This window comes from Ochotona curzoniae, unplaced genomic scaffold (assembly GCF_017591425.1).
Source record: "Ochotona curzoniae isolate NIBS_2020 unplaced genomic scaffold, NIBS_Ocur_1.0 contig_3432, whole genome shotgun sequence".
Taxonomy (NCBI): domain Eukaryota; kingdom Metazoa; phylum Chordata; class Mammalia; order Lagomorpha; family Ochotonidae; genus Ochotona; species Ochotona curzoniae.
In genome coordinates this window covers 20,187,269-20,208,498 of record NW_024465859.1, presented here as the reverse complement: position 1 = coordinate 20,208,498, position 21,230 = coordinate 20,187,269, and the positions used below count along the sequence as shown (strand labels likewise).

General features: G+C 55.8%; 1 protein-coding gene across 3 annotated transcripts in view; it reads right to left on the bottom strand.

The window, feature by feature from the left end:
• Positions 1–754: 754 nt before the first annotated feature.
• The window catches only part of CD82 (CD82 molecule), a 46,633-nt gene continuing 26,157 nt past the window's right edge, over positions 755–21,230 (bottom strand). For all 3 annotated transcript variants that reach the window (XM_040980145.1, XM_040980146.1, XM_040980147.1), the window contains exons 4-10: positions 12,689–12,761; positions 8,864–8,988; positions 8,695–8,769; positions 3,060–3,161; positions 2,244–2,444; positions 2,000–2,083; positions 755–1,633 (exon numbers count right to left, since the gene is read on the bottom strand). In XM_040980145.1, the coding sequence (XP_040836079.1) occupies positions 1,556–1,633; positions 2,000–2,083; positions 2,244–2,444; positions 3,060–3,161; positions 8,695–8,769; positions 8,864–8,988; positions 12,689–12,761 (738 nt within the window). In that variant the 3' untranslated portion in view covers positions 755–1,555. The remainder of the gene's footprint in view (positions 1,634–1,999; positions 2,084–2,243; positions 2,445–3,059; positions 3,162–8,694; positions 8,770–8,863; positions 8,989–12,688; positions 12,762–21,230) is intronic.

Sequence of the window (21,230 nt, the reverse complement as noted above, 5' to 3'; positions counted from 1 at the left end):
GGGCCTGCAAAACACACCTGGGGTGGAGAAGTTCCTCTCCACACTCCAGATCCACTGGGTCAGCATCCCAGGCGTTGGAATTTGCATTTTCACAGGGTTCCCACAGTGCCTGCAGTAGCCCTTCCTGGCTCTTCCTGGCTCCTAGACCAAGGCAGCAGTGCCCCCTGGTGATCACTTCTGGCACCTCCCCGGTCGGCTGTCCATCCAGACTTTTGGAAGCGCATGGAGGAGACAAGGGCTCCACGGCACCCTTTCCTCTCACCCTCTTCTTCCTCCAGGGATGGCAGAGAGAAGAGAGCAGAGAGTGGAGCAAGCCCCCCACCCCATGCCTCTGCTCTGGCCATACCCGCAGTGCACAGAGCATCTATGAGTCACACACTTCATCTTTATAAGCAATAATTCCATACATCTCATAGCGCCCTATGCCTCTGGGACAGACATACCAGCCTCCCCATGTCTGTGCCCAAAGCCGAAAGCACCCCAGTAGCAGGCCGAGTTCACCTTGCGGCTTCACTGCCTACCCGCCTTCCACCGCGGTTGTGGCCCTGCCCTCATCTGCACTCCTTCTGGGCTCTTCTGGGCTGGAAGCTGCTGGCTGACAGCGCCAGTCTGCACCTGCTTTGCACCAGAAGGGCAGAACCAGGGCCTGTGAGGTGCTGGTGGTCCAGGGCACCCAGCTGCCGTGCTCACTCCCGCCCTCTGCTGGTCACCTCTGCTCCCAGCAGCAGTAGGGTGCCCAGCCTCCCAGACCAGATTGTTACAAATCCGTTTTAATAGTCAATCTGCATATCTTGAGTGTATCTTACAGAACTGGGTACACACTGCCCCCTCCCCACTGCTCTTACAAGGTAGGGGTTCTTTCCACACCACCCCCACTCCCGGTGGGTGACGGGGGCAGGGAGGGGGCAGATTCCTCCCTCCTGCCCCGGGTAGCTGAGGAGAGTGTGGGGTCCTTATCCCAAGAACACACCCAGGGGAGGCCAGGTCCCAAGCCCCACTCCCTTGAGGTCCTGCCCCCACAGTGCGGGCCTGGGCTGGGCTGGACCACGTTGCCCCCTGCATGAGGCCTGGGCAACAGAAATTGCCCCTAAATCTCAGACTAAACCTGCTCCCCTCTTCCCACCCCCACCCTGGAATCACAATTTGAAAAACCAAAGACATGAGTGTCACAGTGGGACCAAAGTTGGGCCAGCCAGTAGCCGGTCCCCTGACAGCCCTGGAGGGCTCCTTCCCCTCCCCCTGCCCCCTTCCCAGCAGACAGCCACCCGCCGCCTGGGCACAGCCAGCCAGCACACCTGCACAGGACGCTGCAGGGGGCCTTTCCTCGGAGCCATTAGAAGCACCCTGGCGGGCAGTGAGAAGAGGGAACCAGAGCCAGAGAGGCAAGGAGAGGAGGGGCCAGGTCCTGGGAAGCCCCCAGCTTCCAGCCAGGACAGGAGAAGGCCTTAGTGGTGAAGTGGAAGGTGGGCTTGGAGGAAGAAGGGGGCCAGGGAGAACCCCCTCCTCAGGAGTCTTGAAGTTGGGGGCCAAGCAGGGAGGTGGGGACACAGCAGTCTCAGTATTTGGGGACCTTGCTGTAGTCCTCTGAATGGATGTGCCGGCACAAACACACGGACAGTAGCATCCCCAGTAGCTGTCAGCGAGAGACAGAAAGTCAGGCTGGTCTGCCCGCTCCGTGCCCCAGAATCCCCTCAGCCTCCCAACCGGGTTTGCTGTCTGGATAGAGGGAGGCCCAGAGAGGGACAGCATCTTGTCTGAGGTCACACAGCCAGAGAGCACCCTCTAGAGGCCTCTGGGAGTCACTTGTCCTGCAGGCTACAGAGCTGGGAGAACCATGGAGGGGGGGGAGGGTGCATGGGAAAGGGTGGGCAAGGTAGGGAGAGATAAGAGGGGCATCCAGGAGTGATGTGGGAGGTCAGAAGGGTGTGGGGGGATGGGGAGAAATAGGAAGGGCGTGGGGGTGGTATGGGGGGTGGGTCGGGTATGGGGAGGGGCTCACCTCAATGACAGCGACGCCCACGCACACGCCCAAAATGATGCCTAAATTCTCCTGCAGCCACGCCTGCACCTTCTCCATGCAGCCCTGCCGGGGAGAACACAGTTGCACCTGCCATGCTCGGCCCCCCGGACCCAGGGGTCACCCCAGCCCCCTCACAATGAACCACAACAGAGGGAGGGGCTGACAGTCCTGTGCCCGATGAAGGTCCCTGCCCCTTCCGCCCCACCCTCAGCAGCGGACACACCTCCTTGTACACAGGCCAGTGCTCCAGGTTGTTGCCGCTCTGGGTCGCGTTGACACCCTCGCAGAAGCCTTGCGCCACGGCCAACCCGTCGTCCTCGTCGCCCTTGTCCTCGCAGGAACAGGGGTAGGTGACCTCGGTGCGATTCATGAGCTCGGCGTTCTCAGTCCAATTGTAGAAGCTGACCCAGCCACAGCACTTCACCTGGGCGCAGCAAGGGACAGGCTGCTGGGTCCACAGCCCACTCTCCACCACATGCCTCCCCTAGCACAGGGCCTTGCCACTCCCGGGCAGCCCAGCAGGACTGGAAGGCTTGAGCATGTCAAGAATCCAGCGCTGGATTCCGATCCCAGCTCTGCCACCTGCCAGCTTTGCAGCCTCGCTCAAGCCTCTAACTTCAGTGCATTCATCTATGAAATGGCCCCATGCATAATCCTTAGAAAGCGCCTGCAGGGCTAAATGGGCTGAAGCAGGCAGGGCGCTCAGCTTGGGACTGCTGAACACACGGAGAGTCCACAGAAGCTAAGTGCCCGGCCGACTGGCCAGCAGGTGGCGCGCCAGGCATGCGCAGGGATGCTAGGCTCCTGGCTTCAGAGCCTGACATGGGCAAAAGCTCACCAGGGTGCAGGGCCGAGGAGACACCCACAGGCTCTCTCTGCACCTGGACAAGATGAGACAGCTCTCCGGGGCTCCTCAGGCATGCGTGCAGCACCCAGCTGCCACGGGTCCCGGAGCTGTGACTGATACCAGCCTGCATCTGATGCAAGGACACGCAGGGGAGAGGGTCTTGTGCCCCCTGCCACACCACAGCCACCTTACCTGAGCCTGCACGTAGTCCCAGGCCTCCTGCAGGCTGTCCTCACTGCTGGCGTTGTAGTTCTGGATGATCTTGGTCACAATGTTACCCATGTCTTGTTTCAGCTGCAGTGGGGAGGGCAAGGCCCAGGGGTCGGATCACACCTGTGGTCACACCTGTCCTCCGGCATGTCCCTCCCCACCCCTACAAACAACCCTGGGTGGGAACACACTCCCGGTGCTGGTGCATTCTACTGTGCAATCTTGACTCTTCTCGGGTACTTCCTGGGCACCCTGTCCACTCTGCTCTCCAAGCTGTGCGCCCAGCAGCTGGGCGACCCTGCACCAAAAATCTGCCCCTGGCACTGCTGACGAAGCTTCAGCATTGCCTGTTATTCTTGCGCATGCCCACTGCCCCCGCTCTTCCAGTCCTTGCTCCTTGCAGCCTGAGTGCTTGGCCACACTTCTGCCCCAGGGCCTTTGCACCTGCTGTCCCTCCCTCTCCCTCCTCCACCCTCTGCCACAGTGCACCAGTTCTTCCCCAGCCTTCCTTATCCTGCCAGAGGTGGGGGGGGGCATGGCACTTTTCCTATGGTGCCAAGACCAGTGGTCTCTCCCCTCCACAACGTCAGCGCCGTGGGGACAGGCAATAGGTGTGGTGTGTTCACTACCAAGCTCCCAAGGGCTGGCAGGAAACTGACTGAACCAGGTGTGAGAGGCGGGGGGTGGGGCACAGGCAGCCACCAGGGTTCCCGGAGTTAGTCCTTGCACAGGCCAGGGTTGCTGTGGCCTCAGCTGACAAAGAGGGTCAGACAGGGGGAGCCAGGTCCTGTTTCCTTCTTCTGGGAGGAGAGAGGCAGGGATGCATTCTCTCAGCTCAGGGCCCCAAGACTGGGAGACCTACAGGCCTGGGACACAGGTACACGCCATGGCCGCCCACTGCCCAGCCTGGCACAGCCCAGGCAGAGAGGGCCCCCCAGGGCAGATGCTGGAGGAAGTCGAGAAGTCTCCATGATGTGGCTAACCTGCTCCAGAATCCACATTGATGAGGGTGCCAGGTCTGTGCACGGCTCAGGAAGTCAGGGTCCCGGGCTGGGGTGCACAGTACAGGGAGGAGCACCTGCGTCAGTCTCCAGGGAGACACGAGGTGGGGCCCTGGGCAGTGGTGGAGGAACAAAGAAGCCGTGGCTGGGAAGATGCCGAGAGCCCACCCTGGCCTGGCTCTTCAGGCCTGGCCCGTGGACCTTGCCCAGGCGCCTCCAGGGCTCACCACAGTCACGGGTTGGGCTGCAGGGCCAAGGGACCCCAGAGGACAGGGGCACCTCATGCAAAACCATACACTCACCCCTGCCTCGTTTCCCAGAACAGGAACTGGGAAAGATGGCCCAGGGGCTTCCAGCCAGGGGTCCCCCTGGGGGGCTCCCCTCCTGGAGGGCTGTAGCCTTGGCCCCACATAACTCTGGTTAGCATCTACCCCCCACCATGGAACCAGCACCCCAAGGACCACTCTGCATGTTTCTCCCTCTGAGCAAAGCCCCAGCCTGCAACTACAGCACCTGCATAGAGTCCTACTGTCTACACAGCTTGCCTGCCCACCCTCAGCTCTTTGATTGAGCACCTGCTGTATACCGACCAAGTGATGGCGGAGACACAGCGTGCGGCTGGGCCTCAAGTTGATCCCCTGGTCCAGGGACAGAGCCTGATTTTCTCATTCCAGAGATGCAAAGACAAGGCCCAGAGGGATTGGATCATTGGCTAAAGGCCACACAGCCAACAAAGTATATGAGCTGAGGCTGACTTGGGCTCTGGCTTCTGGCTTCCACCCACCCAGTACACGCCACCAGCCTTAGGGTCCCCAGGCCCGCCTCCACAGTGGAGGCCCCAGGGGAGCTGAGCAGCTTGCCCGCTGCGGCTGCGGCTGCCACCCTGGAGATCTTGGGTTTTTCCTCCTTCCTATCCACCTCAGCTGTGGCCCTGGTCCCCAGCGAGTGGCCAGTCCCTGGGGTATGCCCAGGAGGGGTCCCCCCAGGCGTGGCAGTGTGCACAACCTTCCCCACTCACCCAGCTCCCTCGCTGTCCCCCTGCCCCAGGCTCTATTTCTGACCCAGTGTAGCTGTCACCACAACCCAGACTTCCGCTGTCCCTCACCCTGCACCCCCTCCCAAGTGAAGTGATGCAGGCGAGGTGGTTTCCACCGGTAGTTTCCACGGTAACCTCACATCCTCCTCCAGGTTGCTGAGACCCAGGCCGCGGTGGAGGCTGTTTCCACCCAGATGAAGCTGATGCCCTGGGATGCCAAGGCCTAGGGAAGCGAGCCAGTGGGTGAAAGAGCTCCGGGCAGCCAGCAGACAGAGCACAGGGTGCTACTGTGTTCGTGGGAGCCCATCTCACCCCGTGCTGTGACACAGGGGCATGCGTGCACCAGTTGTGCTGTGCTTCCTGGGTGGGACATGGGAGCAGGGTGGCAGGGCAGCTGGCACCTCCCCAGCCATACGAGCCCCCAGCCCTGGGGCCTTCTGCTCACATTCCAGGCGAAGGCCTCCTGGAGCCTCACAGTCCAGGACACCGTGTGTGTGTGTGTGTGTGTGTGTGTGTGTGTGTGTGTGTGTGTGTGTGCAGGGCGAGTGGTGGGTCCTGCCCTGGGGCACTCAGCCACCCATTACATCCCAGGGCTCTCTCAGTCCTTCTTCCTCTCACCCACTGGAGGCAGCAAGTAGGAATCTCAGCGTGTCAGAGCTGGGGATGGCCTGAGGTCACCTGCGGCTCAGAGAGGCCAGGTAACTGGTCCAAGGTCACGGAGCGACCAGTCCCAGAGCCGGCCCTAGGACACAGGGCCCATGGATCGCATACCCGCACTGTTCGTCTGCTGTCCAGAAACCAGATCAATAATCAGGTGAAAGAACAGCCTAAAAGGGCATCTGTTTCACAGCCATACCCCGGCTCCCACCAACCTTGCTGACCTAGGGGCGAACACTAACACTGATGTCAATGCTAATATAACACCACGGAGTCACCTGAGGCTGCCGGCATTCCAGCATCCCCGTTGGCCCTGAGTAGCTGGTTTGCAGGTCTCCCAGCTGGGCCTCATCTACAGGAATAGACACCAGCCTGAGGATGCTGAGTCTTCCCCTGGTCGGCAGTGGGAGGAGGAAGACACAACACATCACCCAGCCCAGCTCGGCAGGACTTTCCCCGCTGCCCTGGAAAGGGAGTGGGCGCGGCCATGGGCTGCACCCCCAAGAGATGTGCAGCCCCGGACAGGGCACAGAGTTCAGCCCAGACTCAGGGAGCATATTTGCCACACACACACACGGAAACCTCAGGGGCCCGTGATGGGTACGGAGGTTAGTGTGGGGTTGGAGGGAGGTACGGCCTCAGGTAGGCGGGTGAGTGCGCTGGGAATCTCCACTCTGACGTGGCTGAGCCATGTGTGTGGCCCTGGTGAAGAGGCATTGCGTATTTCCAGGCCTCGGATTTATGTTGTAAAAGCTGAAACGTGTGGCTGCTTTATCAGCCCCCAGATCAGTGCGATGACTCAGCTGGCTAATTCTCCCCCTTGAAGGGCCAGCAGCCCATATGGGTGCCAGTTCAGATCTGGCCGCTCCACTTCTGATCCAGCTCCCTGCTTGTGATCTGGAAAAGCAGCAAAGGAGGGCCCTAGTGCTTGGGACCCTGTACCCACATGGGAGACCCGGAAGAAGCTCCTAGCTCCTGGCTTCAGATCAGTTCAGCTCTGGCCATTGCAGCCACTTGGGGAATAAACCAGCAGACGGAAGATCTTTGTCTCTCCTTCTTGAGTAGCTCTGCCTTTCCAATAAAAAGAAATAGTTCTTAAAAAAGAAAAAAAGAAAGAAATGTTGACCAGCCCAGGGCCTGGCAACACAGTCACGCCAACACAGCCCAGCAGGTCCCAGGGGAGTCAGGGCAGGCAACTCCTTGTGAGTCACAGGGACCAGCTCACTAGCCCTGATCCTACTGCAGGGGCCCACTGGGCCCCAGAGAGGCACTGGTGCTAAAATGAAGTCCCTGGGACCCTCTTGCTGGAAGAGACGTTTCCCTCCCCTAACCACTGGCTTCCTGTCACACAGCCAGGTGACTTTCATTTCATCTGCCAAATCCACAATTTCCTCTTTTTTGTCTTGGCTACCAGGAAGCTCGGTGCCGTGTTTAACCATGTGTGGGGGGGCCATGTCTGTCCTGGTATCGATGCTAAATACACAAAGCAGATTCTGATAGATTGCCACCGCAGTGCACGTCTGCTGGCTCTGCCACCAGCCAGCGGAGAGGACTCACACAGGCCCATTCACTTCTTTGTGCCTCAGTGTGCACATCTGGGAATGGGTATGTTCTTACCCAGGGTCAGCTGGAAGCATCACACACAGCGCAGAGGGCTCTGTCTTACCGACCGCCAGGTGTCGCTGTTGCCACCGTGTTCACCCAGCTGCCTCACAAGCAGGATCTGACACGGTTCGGTGACTGAACCTAGGAGCCCATAGGGCTGTCCCCTGTGCCACCCCTCAGGTGGGCAGGCCGTGATTAGTCAGCCCTGGAGGGAAGGAGGTGGCCCAGGGCTTGGCTGAGCCATAGACCCAAGTGCAGTGGAGTCCAGAGAAGCGTGGACTCTGGCCTTGGATTCAGGGTGCCTCTGTGGCCCTCACTCCAGCCCGCAGGTGGGTGGAGCTGCTCTCAAGACCTAGCCTTGGCCTGGGCTGGGCTGGCGAAAGAACAAAGGTGAGAGGCCCACCCTGAACTTGGCAGATGGTACACACTGGACCGAGTGTCCCTGTGGTGCAGGTGGTATGGGTTCCGGTTAGCACTATTGATGATGCTACTGTCCCTGAACTCTTTGAGCACCTGCTTCTCCACCTGTCAGCATCTCCACCTGACCTGTGCTGATGTTAATGTTGATAGAGCGACTAGACGATTCCATGGGCACACAGCTATTCCATACGTGACCACCACGACAGTCACAGTCGAGTGTGAACCCCACACCCCCGTCCAGCCATCCTCCAGCATCTTTTCCTCTTGTCTTTCAAAGTTCAAATACTCTCTTCCTCAGCCTCCTTTGAAGCCACAGGTGCTTTTGTCAACCCCTTCCTGGTCACCACAGCAGGGCAGATGTTGTGCCCGGCGCTGTGGCAGCCATGTTATAACCATGAGGCGAGTGATACAGAAGAGTGTCGCCGTGAGGGCGCTGAACAGGAAGCAGGAGCTCCAGGTTTCCAAAGCAGACTTCCGATGGACGACAAAGGTCCTAGAGTACCAAGTCTGCTTTCCACTCCTGGGAGCTGAGCGCCTCCCCCTAGGACACAGGACTCAGGACTTTACTGAGTGTCCTGTTGCTAAGGTCCACTAGTAACAAGGAGAAGGGCAGGCTATTCAGGAATAGTGGCCACGCGCACCCATGAACGCACGCCCGTGCTGTGGGTCTCACTGAGATCAACTGCCCAGGCTCTTATGAGAATGATGTAAGCAGAGAGAGGCAGGCAGCAGCTTGCCCGAGGCTGTGCAGTGAGGAGGGGGGCTAGGGGAGTGAGAGTGGTAACTCCGGGCCCAGCGATGGCTCCACCCAAGGTGTCCCACCCTCCAAGTCCCCGGCACCTGCTGGATCTACCCCCTGCGCACCCCAACAACCACGGCCATCCCTGAGGGGGCTTACCTTGCCCACGTTGAAGTAGAACAGGACGCCCGCGGTCACCTGGGCAATGAGGATCAGGAGGAGGAAGGCGAAGTACTGGGGACACAGAGCAGGTGCGGGGTCAGCCCCGAGAAGAGCCGCCCCACCACCGCCGGAAGCAGGATGGGGGGGGCGGTGGAGCGGGACTCACCAGCCCGAGCAGGCAGCGGACTTCATTGATGGCGCCCAGGCAGCCCAGGAAGCCCATGAGCATGGTGACCGCCCCCACACCGATGAAGATGTAGGCGCCCATCTTGAGGGAGCTGGAGGACGTCTCTGGGGGGGAGGAGAAGAGCGTCACTCAGGGCAAGGCCGAGGGGCCCTGGGCCCAGCAGGTGCAGAGACCCCAAGTCCCCTCCACCGCTCCCCGCCCTTGGCGCCAAGGCACCACCGCTCTGCAGGGAACCTGCTCCTTCCCCTGCCCGTCCTGGCAGTGCCCCGGCTTGGCTTCTCCTCCTCTGCACTTCCCAGGTCGGCGTGGACTGTGGCATTCGCCAGCCCCCAGGAGAGGGAAGGACGGGGAGGCAGGGGCTGTGCTTGGGCTCTGCAGAGCTTCCTGCTGGACAAACAGGCCCAGTGACTTCTGCAAGAATGTGCACTGAAGGAACCCACCAGGGGTCCTGGGCGTGACCCACACGGTCTACAGGCAGGCCACTGCACAGACAAGCAAACAAGTGGGCCACCGGGCACATGCGCCTCATGCAGGCAGGCGGAAGTAGGAGGAAGGCAGACCAGGCCTGACATCTGGCAGTCCATCTGGCAGCCCAGGCAGGTGTGGGGACAATAAGGAAAGAACACGAGAGACTTTCAAAAGCTCACAAGAAATGGAACTCAGAGACACATTTTCTTGCTACTTTGTTTTTTAAAAAACCCATGCAGGCATTTTTTTTTCCATAATATGCATTTTCCACAAACCTCTGGAAGCATGCTTTGTTAGTTGGTTGACTGATTGGTAGGTTTGAGTGGGAAAGAGAGAAATGGGGTTCATCCTCTGGTTCATTCACCAAATGCCTGCAGTAGACAGAGCTGGCCAAGTCTACAATTCATTCTGAGTCTCCTGCTGGGGTGGTGGGGACCCCAGTAGTTGAGCCGTCACCTGCTGCCTCCCAGAGTGGGCCTGAATCGAAGCTGGCATGAGCAGCTGAGCCAGGCCTTGAGCACAGGCAGTGTGATGTCGGATGTGATGGCCCCAAGCCGGGCCTGCCCAGCGGCACTCGGGGCCCACTGTTGTTCAGATTTCCAGGTCAGAGAAAGGCCGTGAGGACCCGAGACAGGCGTAGGCTGGAGATAGCCATGGGATGTGGCCTGAGCTGGGACAGTGGAGGAAGGTGGTCTGAGCAGGTGACTTCTCAGCTGAGACGAGAACAGAGAAGGCAGCCAAGTGCAGACTGCAGGGAAATGCGTCCCTGGTGGTGGGCATGGCAAGGTGCAAAGGCTGGGGGAAGGCACAGGCTTGGTGTGTTGGCAGGAGGGCGAGGAGAGTAAGGGCAAGCCGATGTGAGAGAGGGGTCAGGCAGGCAATGGAACACTGAGTGTGGGGCAGTGGGCCTGAGAGCAGAGACCCCCTTCAGGCTGCTGGTGGGCGGGGTCAGAAGCCCTGAGATTGGCAGGCATTTCTCAAGAAGCCCAGCAGGTGGCGTAGGCACAGCCCAGGTCTGTCTCCAGCTATGCTGACCTAGGTGCGATATGGGGGACAGACTCGAACTCCAGTCCCAGGAGCTCTGGCAGGCACTCCGGGTGGGGGAGCAGGGTGGCTGGAGTTCAATGCTTCCAGAAGGAATGCATCAGAGGGTCTTAGGGATATGATTCCGGACAGAGCCGCTGCAGAGAGAAGGCCATGGACCCGTGTTCCTTCACCGCTGACCATACGGAGGTGGACGAGCTCAGGCCTGGGCTGGCTGGGGTTGAGGGAGAAGGCTGTGAACCCCTCTCCGCCCACCCCCCACAAACACCCTGGTCACTGAAATTGCATGGGAGCTTTAGGAAAGGGCATCGAGCTGACAGGGTGGGGGGAGTAGGGGAGTAGGCAGCCATGCTAATCTAGTTCTACCTCCTGCTCACAGAATGTTCTGGAGCTCAGAAGGAATCTTGGCTGATCCACTGCACTCCTCGGGTGCCAGGGCAGGGCACCCCCTGCCACAGGAAGCCAGGGTGGAGTCCCTACTGGGATGAATGGAGAGGGGAAGCTGGCACGGAGCTGCAGCCTCCGTTAGTCCGCATGGGCAGGGAGAGACTATAGCTTTTTTGCCTTCATTTCTTGAGCTGGACTCCCTGGGAAAGAGAAGCTGGCATTGCCTGGGAAGCAGCCCCGTGCCGGCTCCAAGCAACTCCCTTTTTGTCCCGGTCACGCACCTGGCGGGTGGCAGAGCCTCCGACTGGAATGCGGCAGTCTAGCTCAACCAGCTCCCCATCATCTATCATGTTTTCTCTCTCATGAGGGCGCCCATAGGGGGCCACAGCAGAGTGCGGGACACAGTTGAGGGTCTCAGCCCAGTTCCCCTCTAGCTGACACTGAGCCGTCAGACACTGAGCTGCATCGCCTCCTTGTACCTCGATTGCCTGCTCTGTAGAATGGGGCTAGTAAACCTGTGGAATCTGTGGAGACTTAACCATGCAAAGTGAGAGCTGGGTCACGTGGGCCCCACACTCGGGCTCCGGGCCCCAGCCTTCCCTTGCAAGTGTGACTCTGAAAGGCAATCCACCGGCCTCAGTTTGCCCCATTGAACAGTAACCAAGCTGTGACCGACAATTCTTCCAGACCCAGTGCTCTGGCACCTCCCACACAGAGGGGCTCAGTTCAGGTTCCGGGGGGGATGCAGGTGCTGCATTTGTGAAAACAGTAGCAGGGTGCCTCTGGCTGGCACAGGGGGCAGGCCCTTGGCTGCAGTAGGACCTCCCCCGTCCCTGGAGCCCTAGCCAGGGTGCAGAGGGCAGTTATAGAAGTGGGCAGGCTGACAGACTAGGCCTCCGGACTTTGCCCTATGGCACGGTGCCCACTGGGCTTGGGCCAGTCAGGGCTGAGGAGAGCGAGCTCTGGGAGCCAGGGGCTGGACAGAGCAGGATGCAGGGACAGAGAGGGAAGAGGGCAGGGCATCCTTGGTTCAGGTCTGAGAAGGGGGCGGCCCAGCCTCCCTCCCCTGGGACCAGAGTGACAGGTGTGGTCCTCCATCATGACCTCTTTGCCTCCTGTTGCATTCAAAACAAGCAGCTGTCATTGGTCTGAGTCCGTACCAGCTGTCTTGGGCAGCTGCTGGGAGGGGAAGTGAGCCAGCACATACTCAGAGGGACTGGCACCGCTGTGTCCCCTCTCTCACCATGGAGAGAAAGGGCGCAGCAAGCCCTGAGGGCTTCCTGGAGGAGACTGGGAAGGAAGGGCTCTTGTCTTACAGGGCTCCCAAGACAGGCTTCTGGGGTGTGGCCCACCCTGCCACGGGCCTTTCCGATGGAAGCAGGGCTCTTGGGGTGCAGGGTTTGGGGTCCGCACCCACCCTTCAAAATGTGACCTCCCAAGGCCTGACCTCCCAGGGCCTCTAGCTCTTCCTGTCGGAGGCAGGGCAAGGACTGCACCTGTTCCCAGGATGCCACATGGCTAAGTGTGCTGCTGCACCCTCTAACTACCCCCCATCTCTGCACTGCCCTGAAGCCAGGAAGGCGAGGGACCCACACCCACATTTTGCTGAAGTGACAAATAGCCGGGGAAGGACAGAGAAATCTAAGAGGGTTTCCCAAGGTCAAGGCCAAGGGACCAGGAAGGGAAAACCAGCCTCCTTCAGCACTGTCCCACCCCCCGCCCCAGCCAGTGCCTGGGCGACAATAGCAGCTCTGTTTGGGGAGGGAGAGAAAATTCCTGCTGGAATCCCCAGCCCAGGGACCCACGGTGGAGTGGTCTGTGGCAGGAGCAGGACCGGGCTAAGCCCCCGAGGGAGGTCTCCAGCTGCCCGCCCTCCACTCCGGAGGAAAGCACGGGGCTCCTTACGCAGGACAGAGATGAAGCTGCTCCTGTCGGCGAGGATCCACACCCCGAAACCCAGGATCACGGCACCCAGGATCTGCAAGGAGAGGGGAGCGTGAAGGAGGACCCGAGGGCAGCTGGGAGACAAAGCTACGATGGCTGTCTGTGCCATGCGGCCCAGGCCTGCCCCAGCCTTTCTCCTGCTCAAGCTGGAAGCCTTGCCATGCAGCCACAGGCCCACATGTGGGGAACCTGCCTGCACCCCATCTACCACCACCACTTCCAGGAGTACTCACACAGAGGCCGCCAGGGCTGCCTCCGGACTGGGTGACCTTCCAGTCTTGGGCCCACTCCTCCAGCCCAGCTCAGGTCCTCCCTGAACTTGAACATCAACATCCAACTTGTCTTTCAGCTCTCAGCCACAAGGCCACATTCCCCAGCAGCCTTTCCTTGGCTCCCCCAGGCAGACAGGCACCCCTGTTCCATGGTCAACCCCTGCTGGGCCCTGGAGCTCACTCTGGCTCTCCACGAAGGCAGTGCTTCCACCTTCATCTCCCTCAGAAGGAGTCCTGGTCTAGATCCATGAGCCTGCCAAGCTGACAAAGGCTGGGGACAGCACCTGAGGTCCCGGCAAAGCACAGGGAAGGGATGTCCCCATGTCACCCACAAGGCTGGCCATCTCCAGGGACCTGGACTGGAGACCCCTGCTGGACAAGCCATGTGGAGGGTCTTAGCTGGGATCCCAATGCCCTAGGTTGTTACAAAGTGGCAGGGGCTGGTATTCCAGTGGCTCCTCGTTCAACCTGCTCTGTTGTGATGGAGACTATAGCTGCCACCAGCAGAAGGCAGGAGGCATTGGTGCAAAATGTATACAGGCATAAACACCTGGGCAGTCAGGAGAACCAGCGCTGCCCAGCAGAAAAAGCCTGTCAACACCCCATAACAGTCCATCCGACTTGACAATGATGGTTGGAAAGGCCCTGTGTCCGTGGTCTCTCCTCAGGCTCCAGTAGGACCCAGCGGGGGAGGGCCCTCAAACCCCTTGCAGTCCACTGCAGGTGAAGGCTATGAAGGTGAAGGCGTGGGTCCCACCCAATAGCCCCAGAGCATCACCATGGAGTCTTTGTTTTAAAAACATATTTTAAAGTCAATTTTATTTTTTAAAGATTTTTTTAAAATTGGAAGGGCATATCAGATTGATGAAGAAAGACACAGAAAGATCTTCCATCTGTTGGTTCATTCCCTAATGGCAGCAATGGCTGGAGCTGAGCCAATCTGAAGCCAGGAGCTTCTTCCATGTCTCTCACATGGGTCCCAAGTGCTTTGGGCCATCCTTTATCGCGTTTCTAGGCTACCAGCAGGTAGCAGGATGGGAGGTAGAATACCCAGGACACAAACCAGTGTCAATATGAGATCCCAGTGCTTGCAAGGCAAAGATTTAGCCGCTGAGCTTTTGCGTTGGGATCACCATGGAGTCTTACACATCCTCTCTCCTTGTCCCCATGTTGCACCTGGGGACATTGAGGCCCCAGGGTCACCCATCAGGAATTGGAGGCCAGAGGGAGGCAGGTGAGCCATATAGACATCTGGGAACCCTCCTGTACCTTATCCCACAAAGCCAGTCTTGGGGACACTGACGCTGCAGAGTGGGACCACACTCTGTGAACTGGAAAGAAGTGGAGTTTTCCAAAATCTGGGGAGTTTGGTTCCCAGAAATCTCTGACCTCCTGGCTGTCCCAGCCCACCTCCAAAGCCTGGCTGGGCAAAGGCCAAATCTTGGGCCCATGTGGACAGAGCCCTTTAACCAGCTAACCACCTGCGCTCCCAGTGCTGGATGGGAAGCACAGCTCTCCCTGAAATGGGTGCAAGGCAGATCAGCCTGTGTTCCCTTGGGACAGTCAAACCCCAGATGGCCCTCCTAGCAACCCAGCGCTCCAAGGGGAAGCCAGACAGGGCACCCCACCCCCACCACACACACACACACACACACACACACACACACACACACACACACACAACCAGAGCTGCCTGCTGTGGCTGACGAACACAATCTCATGATTCTTTTGGGACTAGGACAGCCAGGTGGCTGCCCAAACTGGGTCTGCACATCATGGCAATGCTTTGAGAAAGAGACTTCCAACCACTGGTTTACTCCCCAAATAATTACCATAGCCTGGGCTGGGCCAGAGCTAAGGCTGGGAACTCATCTGAAGTTTCCCATGTGAGTGGCAGGGACATGACCACTTGAGCCCTCAGGGATGCCATTGGCAGGAAGCTGGAGTCAGGAGCTGGAGCTGAGTTAAATCCAGCTACTTGGATGTGAATATCTCAACTAGTCTTAACCATTAGGCTAAAAGCCCACCCAGGAACCCCTGTCTAAAGAAAGGGAGAAGGAGCAAGAAGGAAAGACAGGGATGATTTCTGTCCCCTGGTTGGCCTACAAAGTCCCCACAATAGCCATGGCTAAGCCAGGCTGAAGCCAGGAGCCCAGAACTCCATCCAAGGCCCCCACATGGATGACAGGGGCTATTACCTGCCACCTCCCAGGATGCCTCAGCAGGCCCTCTGACATGGGACATGGGCATCCTGAGTGGCAGTGACCTACAGCATCACAATACTTGTCCCAGAAAACCCCCCATTTTTCATGAAGCAAGGATGGGGCCACAGTGCCCACTCCATATCAACCACCCCACAGCCCCAGCTGGGTGGGGACATTTGAGGCCAGCATCCCTCCCCCTAGAAAAGCAGATGGGGAGACTGGCATTGGAAGGGGGTGCAGGCAAGGACAGATACATGCTCAAGGTGGGCTGCTCCACCACACACAGCAGCTAGAGCTGTTGGCCCAAACCGTGCATCTCACCTGGTAACCCCTTCCTGATGCACACAAAAGACCTGAATCTTGTGCGGTTTGTGCCCTGGAGAGGCCCACTCTCCATGCCCCTACACCCCGACACACACCCCATTTCCCCACCTGGGCATTTGCTCACGTTGCTGCGACCTCTCTCTCCCAAGAAATCTCTGGAGAGTTCTTGCCAACAGGGAGGCTGAGCATCTTGGAACCTGCTCCCCGAGGGACCTCCCTGCCACGCCTGGCACCCACCATCATTCTCATTGTCTAACCCAGCTGATGGAAGCCTGTGCCATCCTCCACAACAGAACTCTTCTTCTGCCTGGGGCCCTGAACATCTGGAGGTGTCAACCATGGAATCTGCAGGCAGCTGGGCCCAGGACTACCTGAGGATTCCCTAATCTGTGGATGTACGAGCCCCTTGTATGCGAGCTGGTACAGGATTGGTATATAACTGGTGGCACTTGTCCTCCTCCGTGCCTTCGATCACATGCAGATCACTGCAATGTAACAGCCATGAGATCGGTCCTTCCCTTGTTTCAGGAATGTTCAGAAGGAAACAGAGTCTGCACTTGTCTGGTACCCAGGCATTTTGGTAACATTTACAACCTGCCATGGGTGCTGTGATCACGGAGCCGACAGGTGCAGAGCATGGCCACGCACACATGTTCCTGGTCGTCTTTTCCATTTCCTCTCACCCTCCCCAAATCAAAGCAGCTGCAGCATTTTGGTGGAAGGGCGGAGTCCTGCTGGGCTGCAGCACACACAGAGTTAACACCTGATTCCGTCAGGCTGAGGCCTGGCAGGGAGGAGGTGAGGGAAAGCCAAGCTCTGGATGGACGGGCTCCCAGAGCTCTGGCTGGAGACCAGAGCTTTTCCACTCTTGTTTCCATAGGATGGCCCTGGATCAGGCGAGGAAGGAACATTCTGGCCAAAACCACCAAACCAGGTCCCCTTCTCTGCCAGGCCCCTCCCCTGTCTCAGCGCCTCCCCCATCTCTGCAAGGAAGAACCCGACTCCCTGAACCCCAAGCCCTGCCATGCTCTAGGACAGAGCCCAGAGCCCCGGGAATAAAGCCCTGCACTTAACCATGCCCTGCCGCGGCAGCCCAGAAAGCTGGGCCCAGGACCCCAAAACCTGCTTTTGTCTGCCTGGGGAGCTGACTTCCCAGAGGCTTGGGCAGGCCCAGGGAGGTCCAGACCACCAAAAGGGGGGAGTCCAGGTACCAAGGCCCTGCCTAGGGTGGGCTCCAGGATGGCTGCTGTGATTGCACTGGGGCTGTGGGCAGCAGACCAGGCAGCTCCAGAGTGTCTACCTATGTGCTCTCGTGTGTGTGTGTGTGTGTGTGTGTGTGTGTGTGTGTGTGTGCGCGTGTGTGTGCACGCACTCGTGTGTGTATGTGTGTATATGTCAGGAACCACCTGTGTCTGTGCCTTGAGATAAAGGAGAGTTCAAGATTTCTGTTCTCCAAACTTTCTAGAAGCCCATGTAATATGTATACAACCAACCTCCCCTCCATGGTACTGACACTGTGGCACAGCAGGTAAAGCTACCACCTGCAACGTCAGTTTCCCATATGGATATCGGTTCGAGACCCACCCACTCCACTTCCTTTTTAAATTTTTTTTTTATTGTTATCATTTTATGATACAGTTCCACAGGCCCTGGTATTTCCCATATCCCCTCCCCAAATTCCCTAGCCCCCACCACTGAGGTCTCCTGTATTATTACTATAGTATAGTTCTTCATAAATAGTCATATGTCCATCATTGTGGATGTGGACAATGGCAAAGAGTCCAGCATTATATTGTCAAATTATAGTTAACAGTTTCATTGGGAGTCCATCTTTGATCTGGAAGTGGAGATGCATACTGCATTGTATCCTCACATCTGGATATGATAGTCTCCATGACACAGTTACTGTACATCCCCTTAAATGAAAAAGCCACAATACAAAAACAATAGGAAGATAAATAGAAATTTACAATGCCATGAAGTTAAATAACATGCTGCTGGATACGATAGTCTCCATTACACAGTTACTCTAATCTCCTTAAATGAAAAGACACAAAACAGAATCAAAGGAAGAAAAAAGTTAAAACACCATGAAGTTAAATTACATACTACTGAATGACTGATGTGTCACTGAAGAAATGAAACAGGAAATCAAGAACCTTCTTGAAGGAAATGATGCTACTGTATGATCTGTGAGTCAGTGAAGAATTTAATGAGAAAGTGTTTTGAAGAGATGAAACTAAATTTAAAAAATTCACATCCATGAGATATAGTTTCCGCTGATCTTTGTTGGTGAGATGTGTCTTCCGTAGGCAACAAATAGATGGGTTTTTTTTAATCCAGTCTATTAATCTATGACATTTGATTGATGAGTTTAAGCCATTTATACTCAGGGTTAATATGGATGGGTGGTAATTTGGTTCTGTCATTTCAGCAATGAGTTGTTCATTGATTTAGTCTTTTGTTATTTTACTGAGATGTTCTTCACATTTGCCTTTGGTTTTGGTGGGTGCTATTCCTTTTCTCTGTCAAGAGAGCATCTTTGAGTATCATTTGTAGAGCAGGTTTGGAAGAGGCATATTCTTTGAACTTTTCTTTACTGTGGAAGAATTTTATTTCATTGTTAAAGACACAGGAAAACTTTGCTGGGTACATTATCCTGGGCTGACAATTCTTTGCTTTTAGAATCTAGAATATGTTGCTCCATTCTCTTCTTGCCTGTAGAGTTTCCCGTGAGAGGTCTCCTGTGAATTTAACTGGCATTCCGATTGTTTGTTTGTTTGCTTGTTTGTTTTTATGTGCACATTAAAGATCTTTTCCTTGTGTTTGATTGAAGAGAGTTTGATTATCATGTGTCGTGTTGAACATCGCTTTTGGTCAATCCTGTTGGGAGTTCTGTATCCCTCCTGGATGTTGTTTCCTAATTCTTTCACTAGATTAGGGAAATTTTTCATTAAATACACCTTTAATCCAAGCTTCTCTTTCTGCAGCTTCCGGGACTCCCATAGCTCTGATATTTGGCCTTTTAATAATATCTTTCAGTTCTTGAATACTTTTTTTAGCTTGACCCAGCTCTGTTTCTAGCTTTTTGTTTGTTTCCTCCTGGTGACAGGAAATATCTTCCAATTCTTTCTTCTGCCTCCTTCATTCTATTTTGGAGACTCTCCACTATACTTTTAATTTGCTCCACTATATTCTTCATTTCTGATATATCAGCTTTCATTTGATTCATTTCCTGTGTGACATGTTCCTTACATTTCTTCAATGTACTTCTTATTGATAAGAAGCTTTATAACATGTGCTTTGAATTCTGTATCCCCCATTTTTTACATGTCTTCCTCAGTGAACTCTGAGGTTGGCAAAGGCTTCTGCTCCTTTGCAGGGGAGTCAGCAGTAATATTCACTGTGCCTATGTCTCTTCCTTGGCTCTTTGTCACTGTACTTCTGGTTAGCAGATTCTTCTCCTTGGGGCAGATTTCTAAGCTGTGTCACCCACAGGTCTATAGTTCTATTTACCATGTGGTTGGTACATGGCTCTTTGTTTGCAGTCAATGTGTGCCCCTCCCTCTAGCGAGTTCCAGGTCTAGGTTCTTATGTTTGATTTCCACCATGGTTTCATAGCCCCAGCTCCTGGTTCGCCAGCCTCCAGCTCCTATAATACCATACTGAGGCTGCACCATTGTCTGTACAACCTTTCCCCAACTTCCTGTTACAGCAGCTCCCAGAATTAGGGAGACATCATGTGTCCTACATAACTAGATTGTTAATGATGCTGATCTTGCCAGAATCTGTTAGCCTTAGGTCTGAGGGCTGCACAGACCTATCTTGGCCCATACAATGCCAAAGTCAGTGTTATTTCCCTGTGGGACCAATACAATGCACTCAGCTCAGTGAGTTTGCTCCCAGCTTAGTGCATGCACAGCTCACTGTTGTCACCTACAGTCTTAAAGTTTTTCCACACTGTACAAAATGGCACCTGATATGCCACTACTAGAGTTCTTGATCTGTTAGTCATCAGCTCTGAGGGCTACTCAGACCTATCTTGGGTGGAACCTATAGGATGCCACACCGTTGCAATTCACTGAGCCCGAAATCAGTTCACTCCCAGTCCAGTACATGCACAGTACTGTCCATAGCCTTTGCTTCCCTACGCAAAATGGCATCCAATTTGGCTCTAGAGGGCAGAGTGGGCTGTGAAATCCACCCTTATCCCGCACTGCCTGTCTGGGACCTGCTGCTCTGTCTCTGCTCCTGATCAAATCAAACAGACCAGCAAGACAGGCAATTCTTTGTCTGGGTTCACCTGCTGAGCTCCCAGTGAGAGTCCCTTCTCACCATGTTGCTGGTGGAGTTCCGGCTAGCAGTGCAGTTCAAATCGTCACTTGCTGAATGTAGCTGTGGTACCTGTCACAGCAACACCACACCGTTGAGTCTGCTGTTCTCCTGTGTCTGCCAGTCTGCAGGTGCTGTCATTCTGTCCTCTCCTATTTCCTAGAATGTGCCCTCTCTACTTCACACCGGCTAACATCTCTCTGTCTGTTTAAATGTGTCCTTACCCTATTCTGCCATCTTGATTCTCATGTCCACTTATGTTTACAGGCAGCTAAGTCTTTCACCTATGGTAAATCATGTGATCGGTCATTTCCTTCAGCTTCCTTCTCATCTGCACTGTATTTTTCCACTTGTTTTCTAATTACAAAAAGATCTGTGCCTTTTGTTCCTACTATATTTTCTACAGTAATTTCACCGGAATTTGGGGATTTAAAAAATGCCTTGTTGAAATGGAGATGTGCTACATTTATATTTTTGTTCTTCTTTTCTACATTGTTTCTGAAGAGTACAAATAATTCTAAGCTATGACATAGAACCATGTACCTTGTGGTATTGCAGAAATCAGAGCAAACAAAAATATTTTCACAGTCAATTTCCAGAAGCTTTGTGAGCCTTTTCATTAGTGTTCAAACAACAACTTTGTGAAATCTGAAGGCAGAAGGACCCCTGGGAGGCACCATGATTCTTCACAAATTCCCTCATTTGTGCCCAGCTCAACGTCACCCACTCCACTTCCAAACCAGCTGCCTGCTTATTGCATGGGAAAGCAGCAGAGGATGGCCCAAGTCCTTGGGCCTCTACACCCAGACAGGGGACTGGGAAGAAGCTCCCGGCTCCTGGATTTAGATCAGCCCAGCCCCATCCCCAGCTGTCAAGGCCTCTCTAAACCACCTGCACTCCCCGACCAGCACTCCCCTCCACCCTGGCACCTCCCACAGCTCCTGCAGCAGTCAGGAGAGGCCAGGTCAGAGAGGAAAACCAGGTCCCGGGAAAAACAGCTCCAGATGTTACTATGAAACTAATACCTGGGCAGCCCTGAGGCTCTGATGACTTGGTGTGGGAATGGGCGCTATGTCCTGGGTCTGAGCCAGAGCTAAGAGTCCCTTGCTCTCCCTGGAGTCGCATTCAGGGAGTGTGACAGACCACAGGGGCCTGAGGCTGCGACAGGATGTTCTTGACATGGAAGGTGGTGGCCAGAGCAGGTTCAGAGATGCCAGGATCTTCTTCTAACTTCACCACTGAGGCAGGGGAGCCCTGGTTCTTGCCTTTGCCTACATTCCCACCAGCCTTGGTCAGCACAAGCCCTGCAGGCTCCATGATAGGGAAAGGCCTAGGACAACAATCTGGTCTTTTGCCAGGAATTCTGGGAAT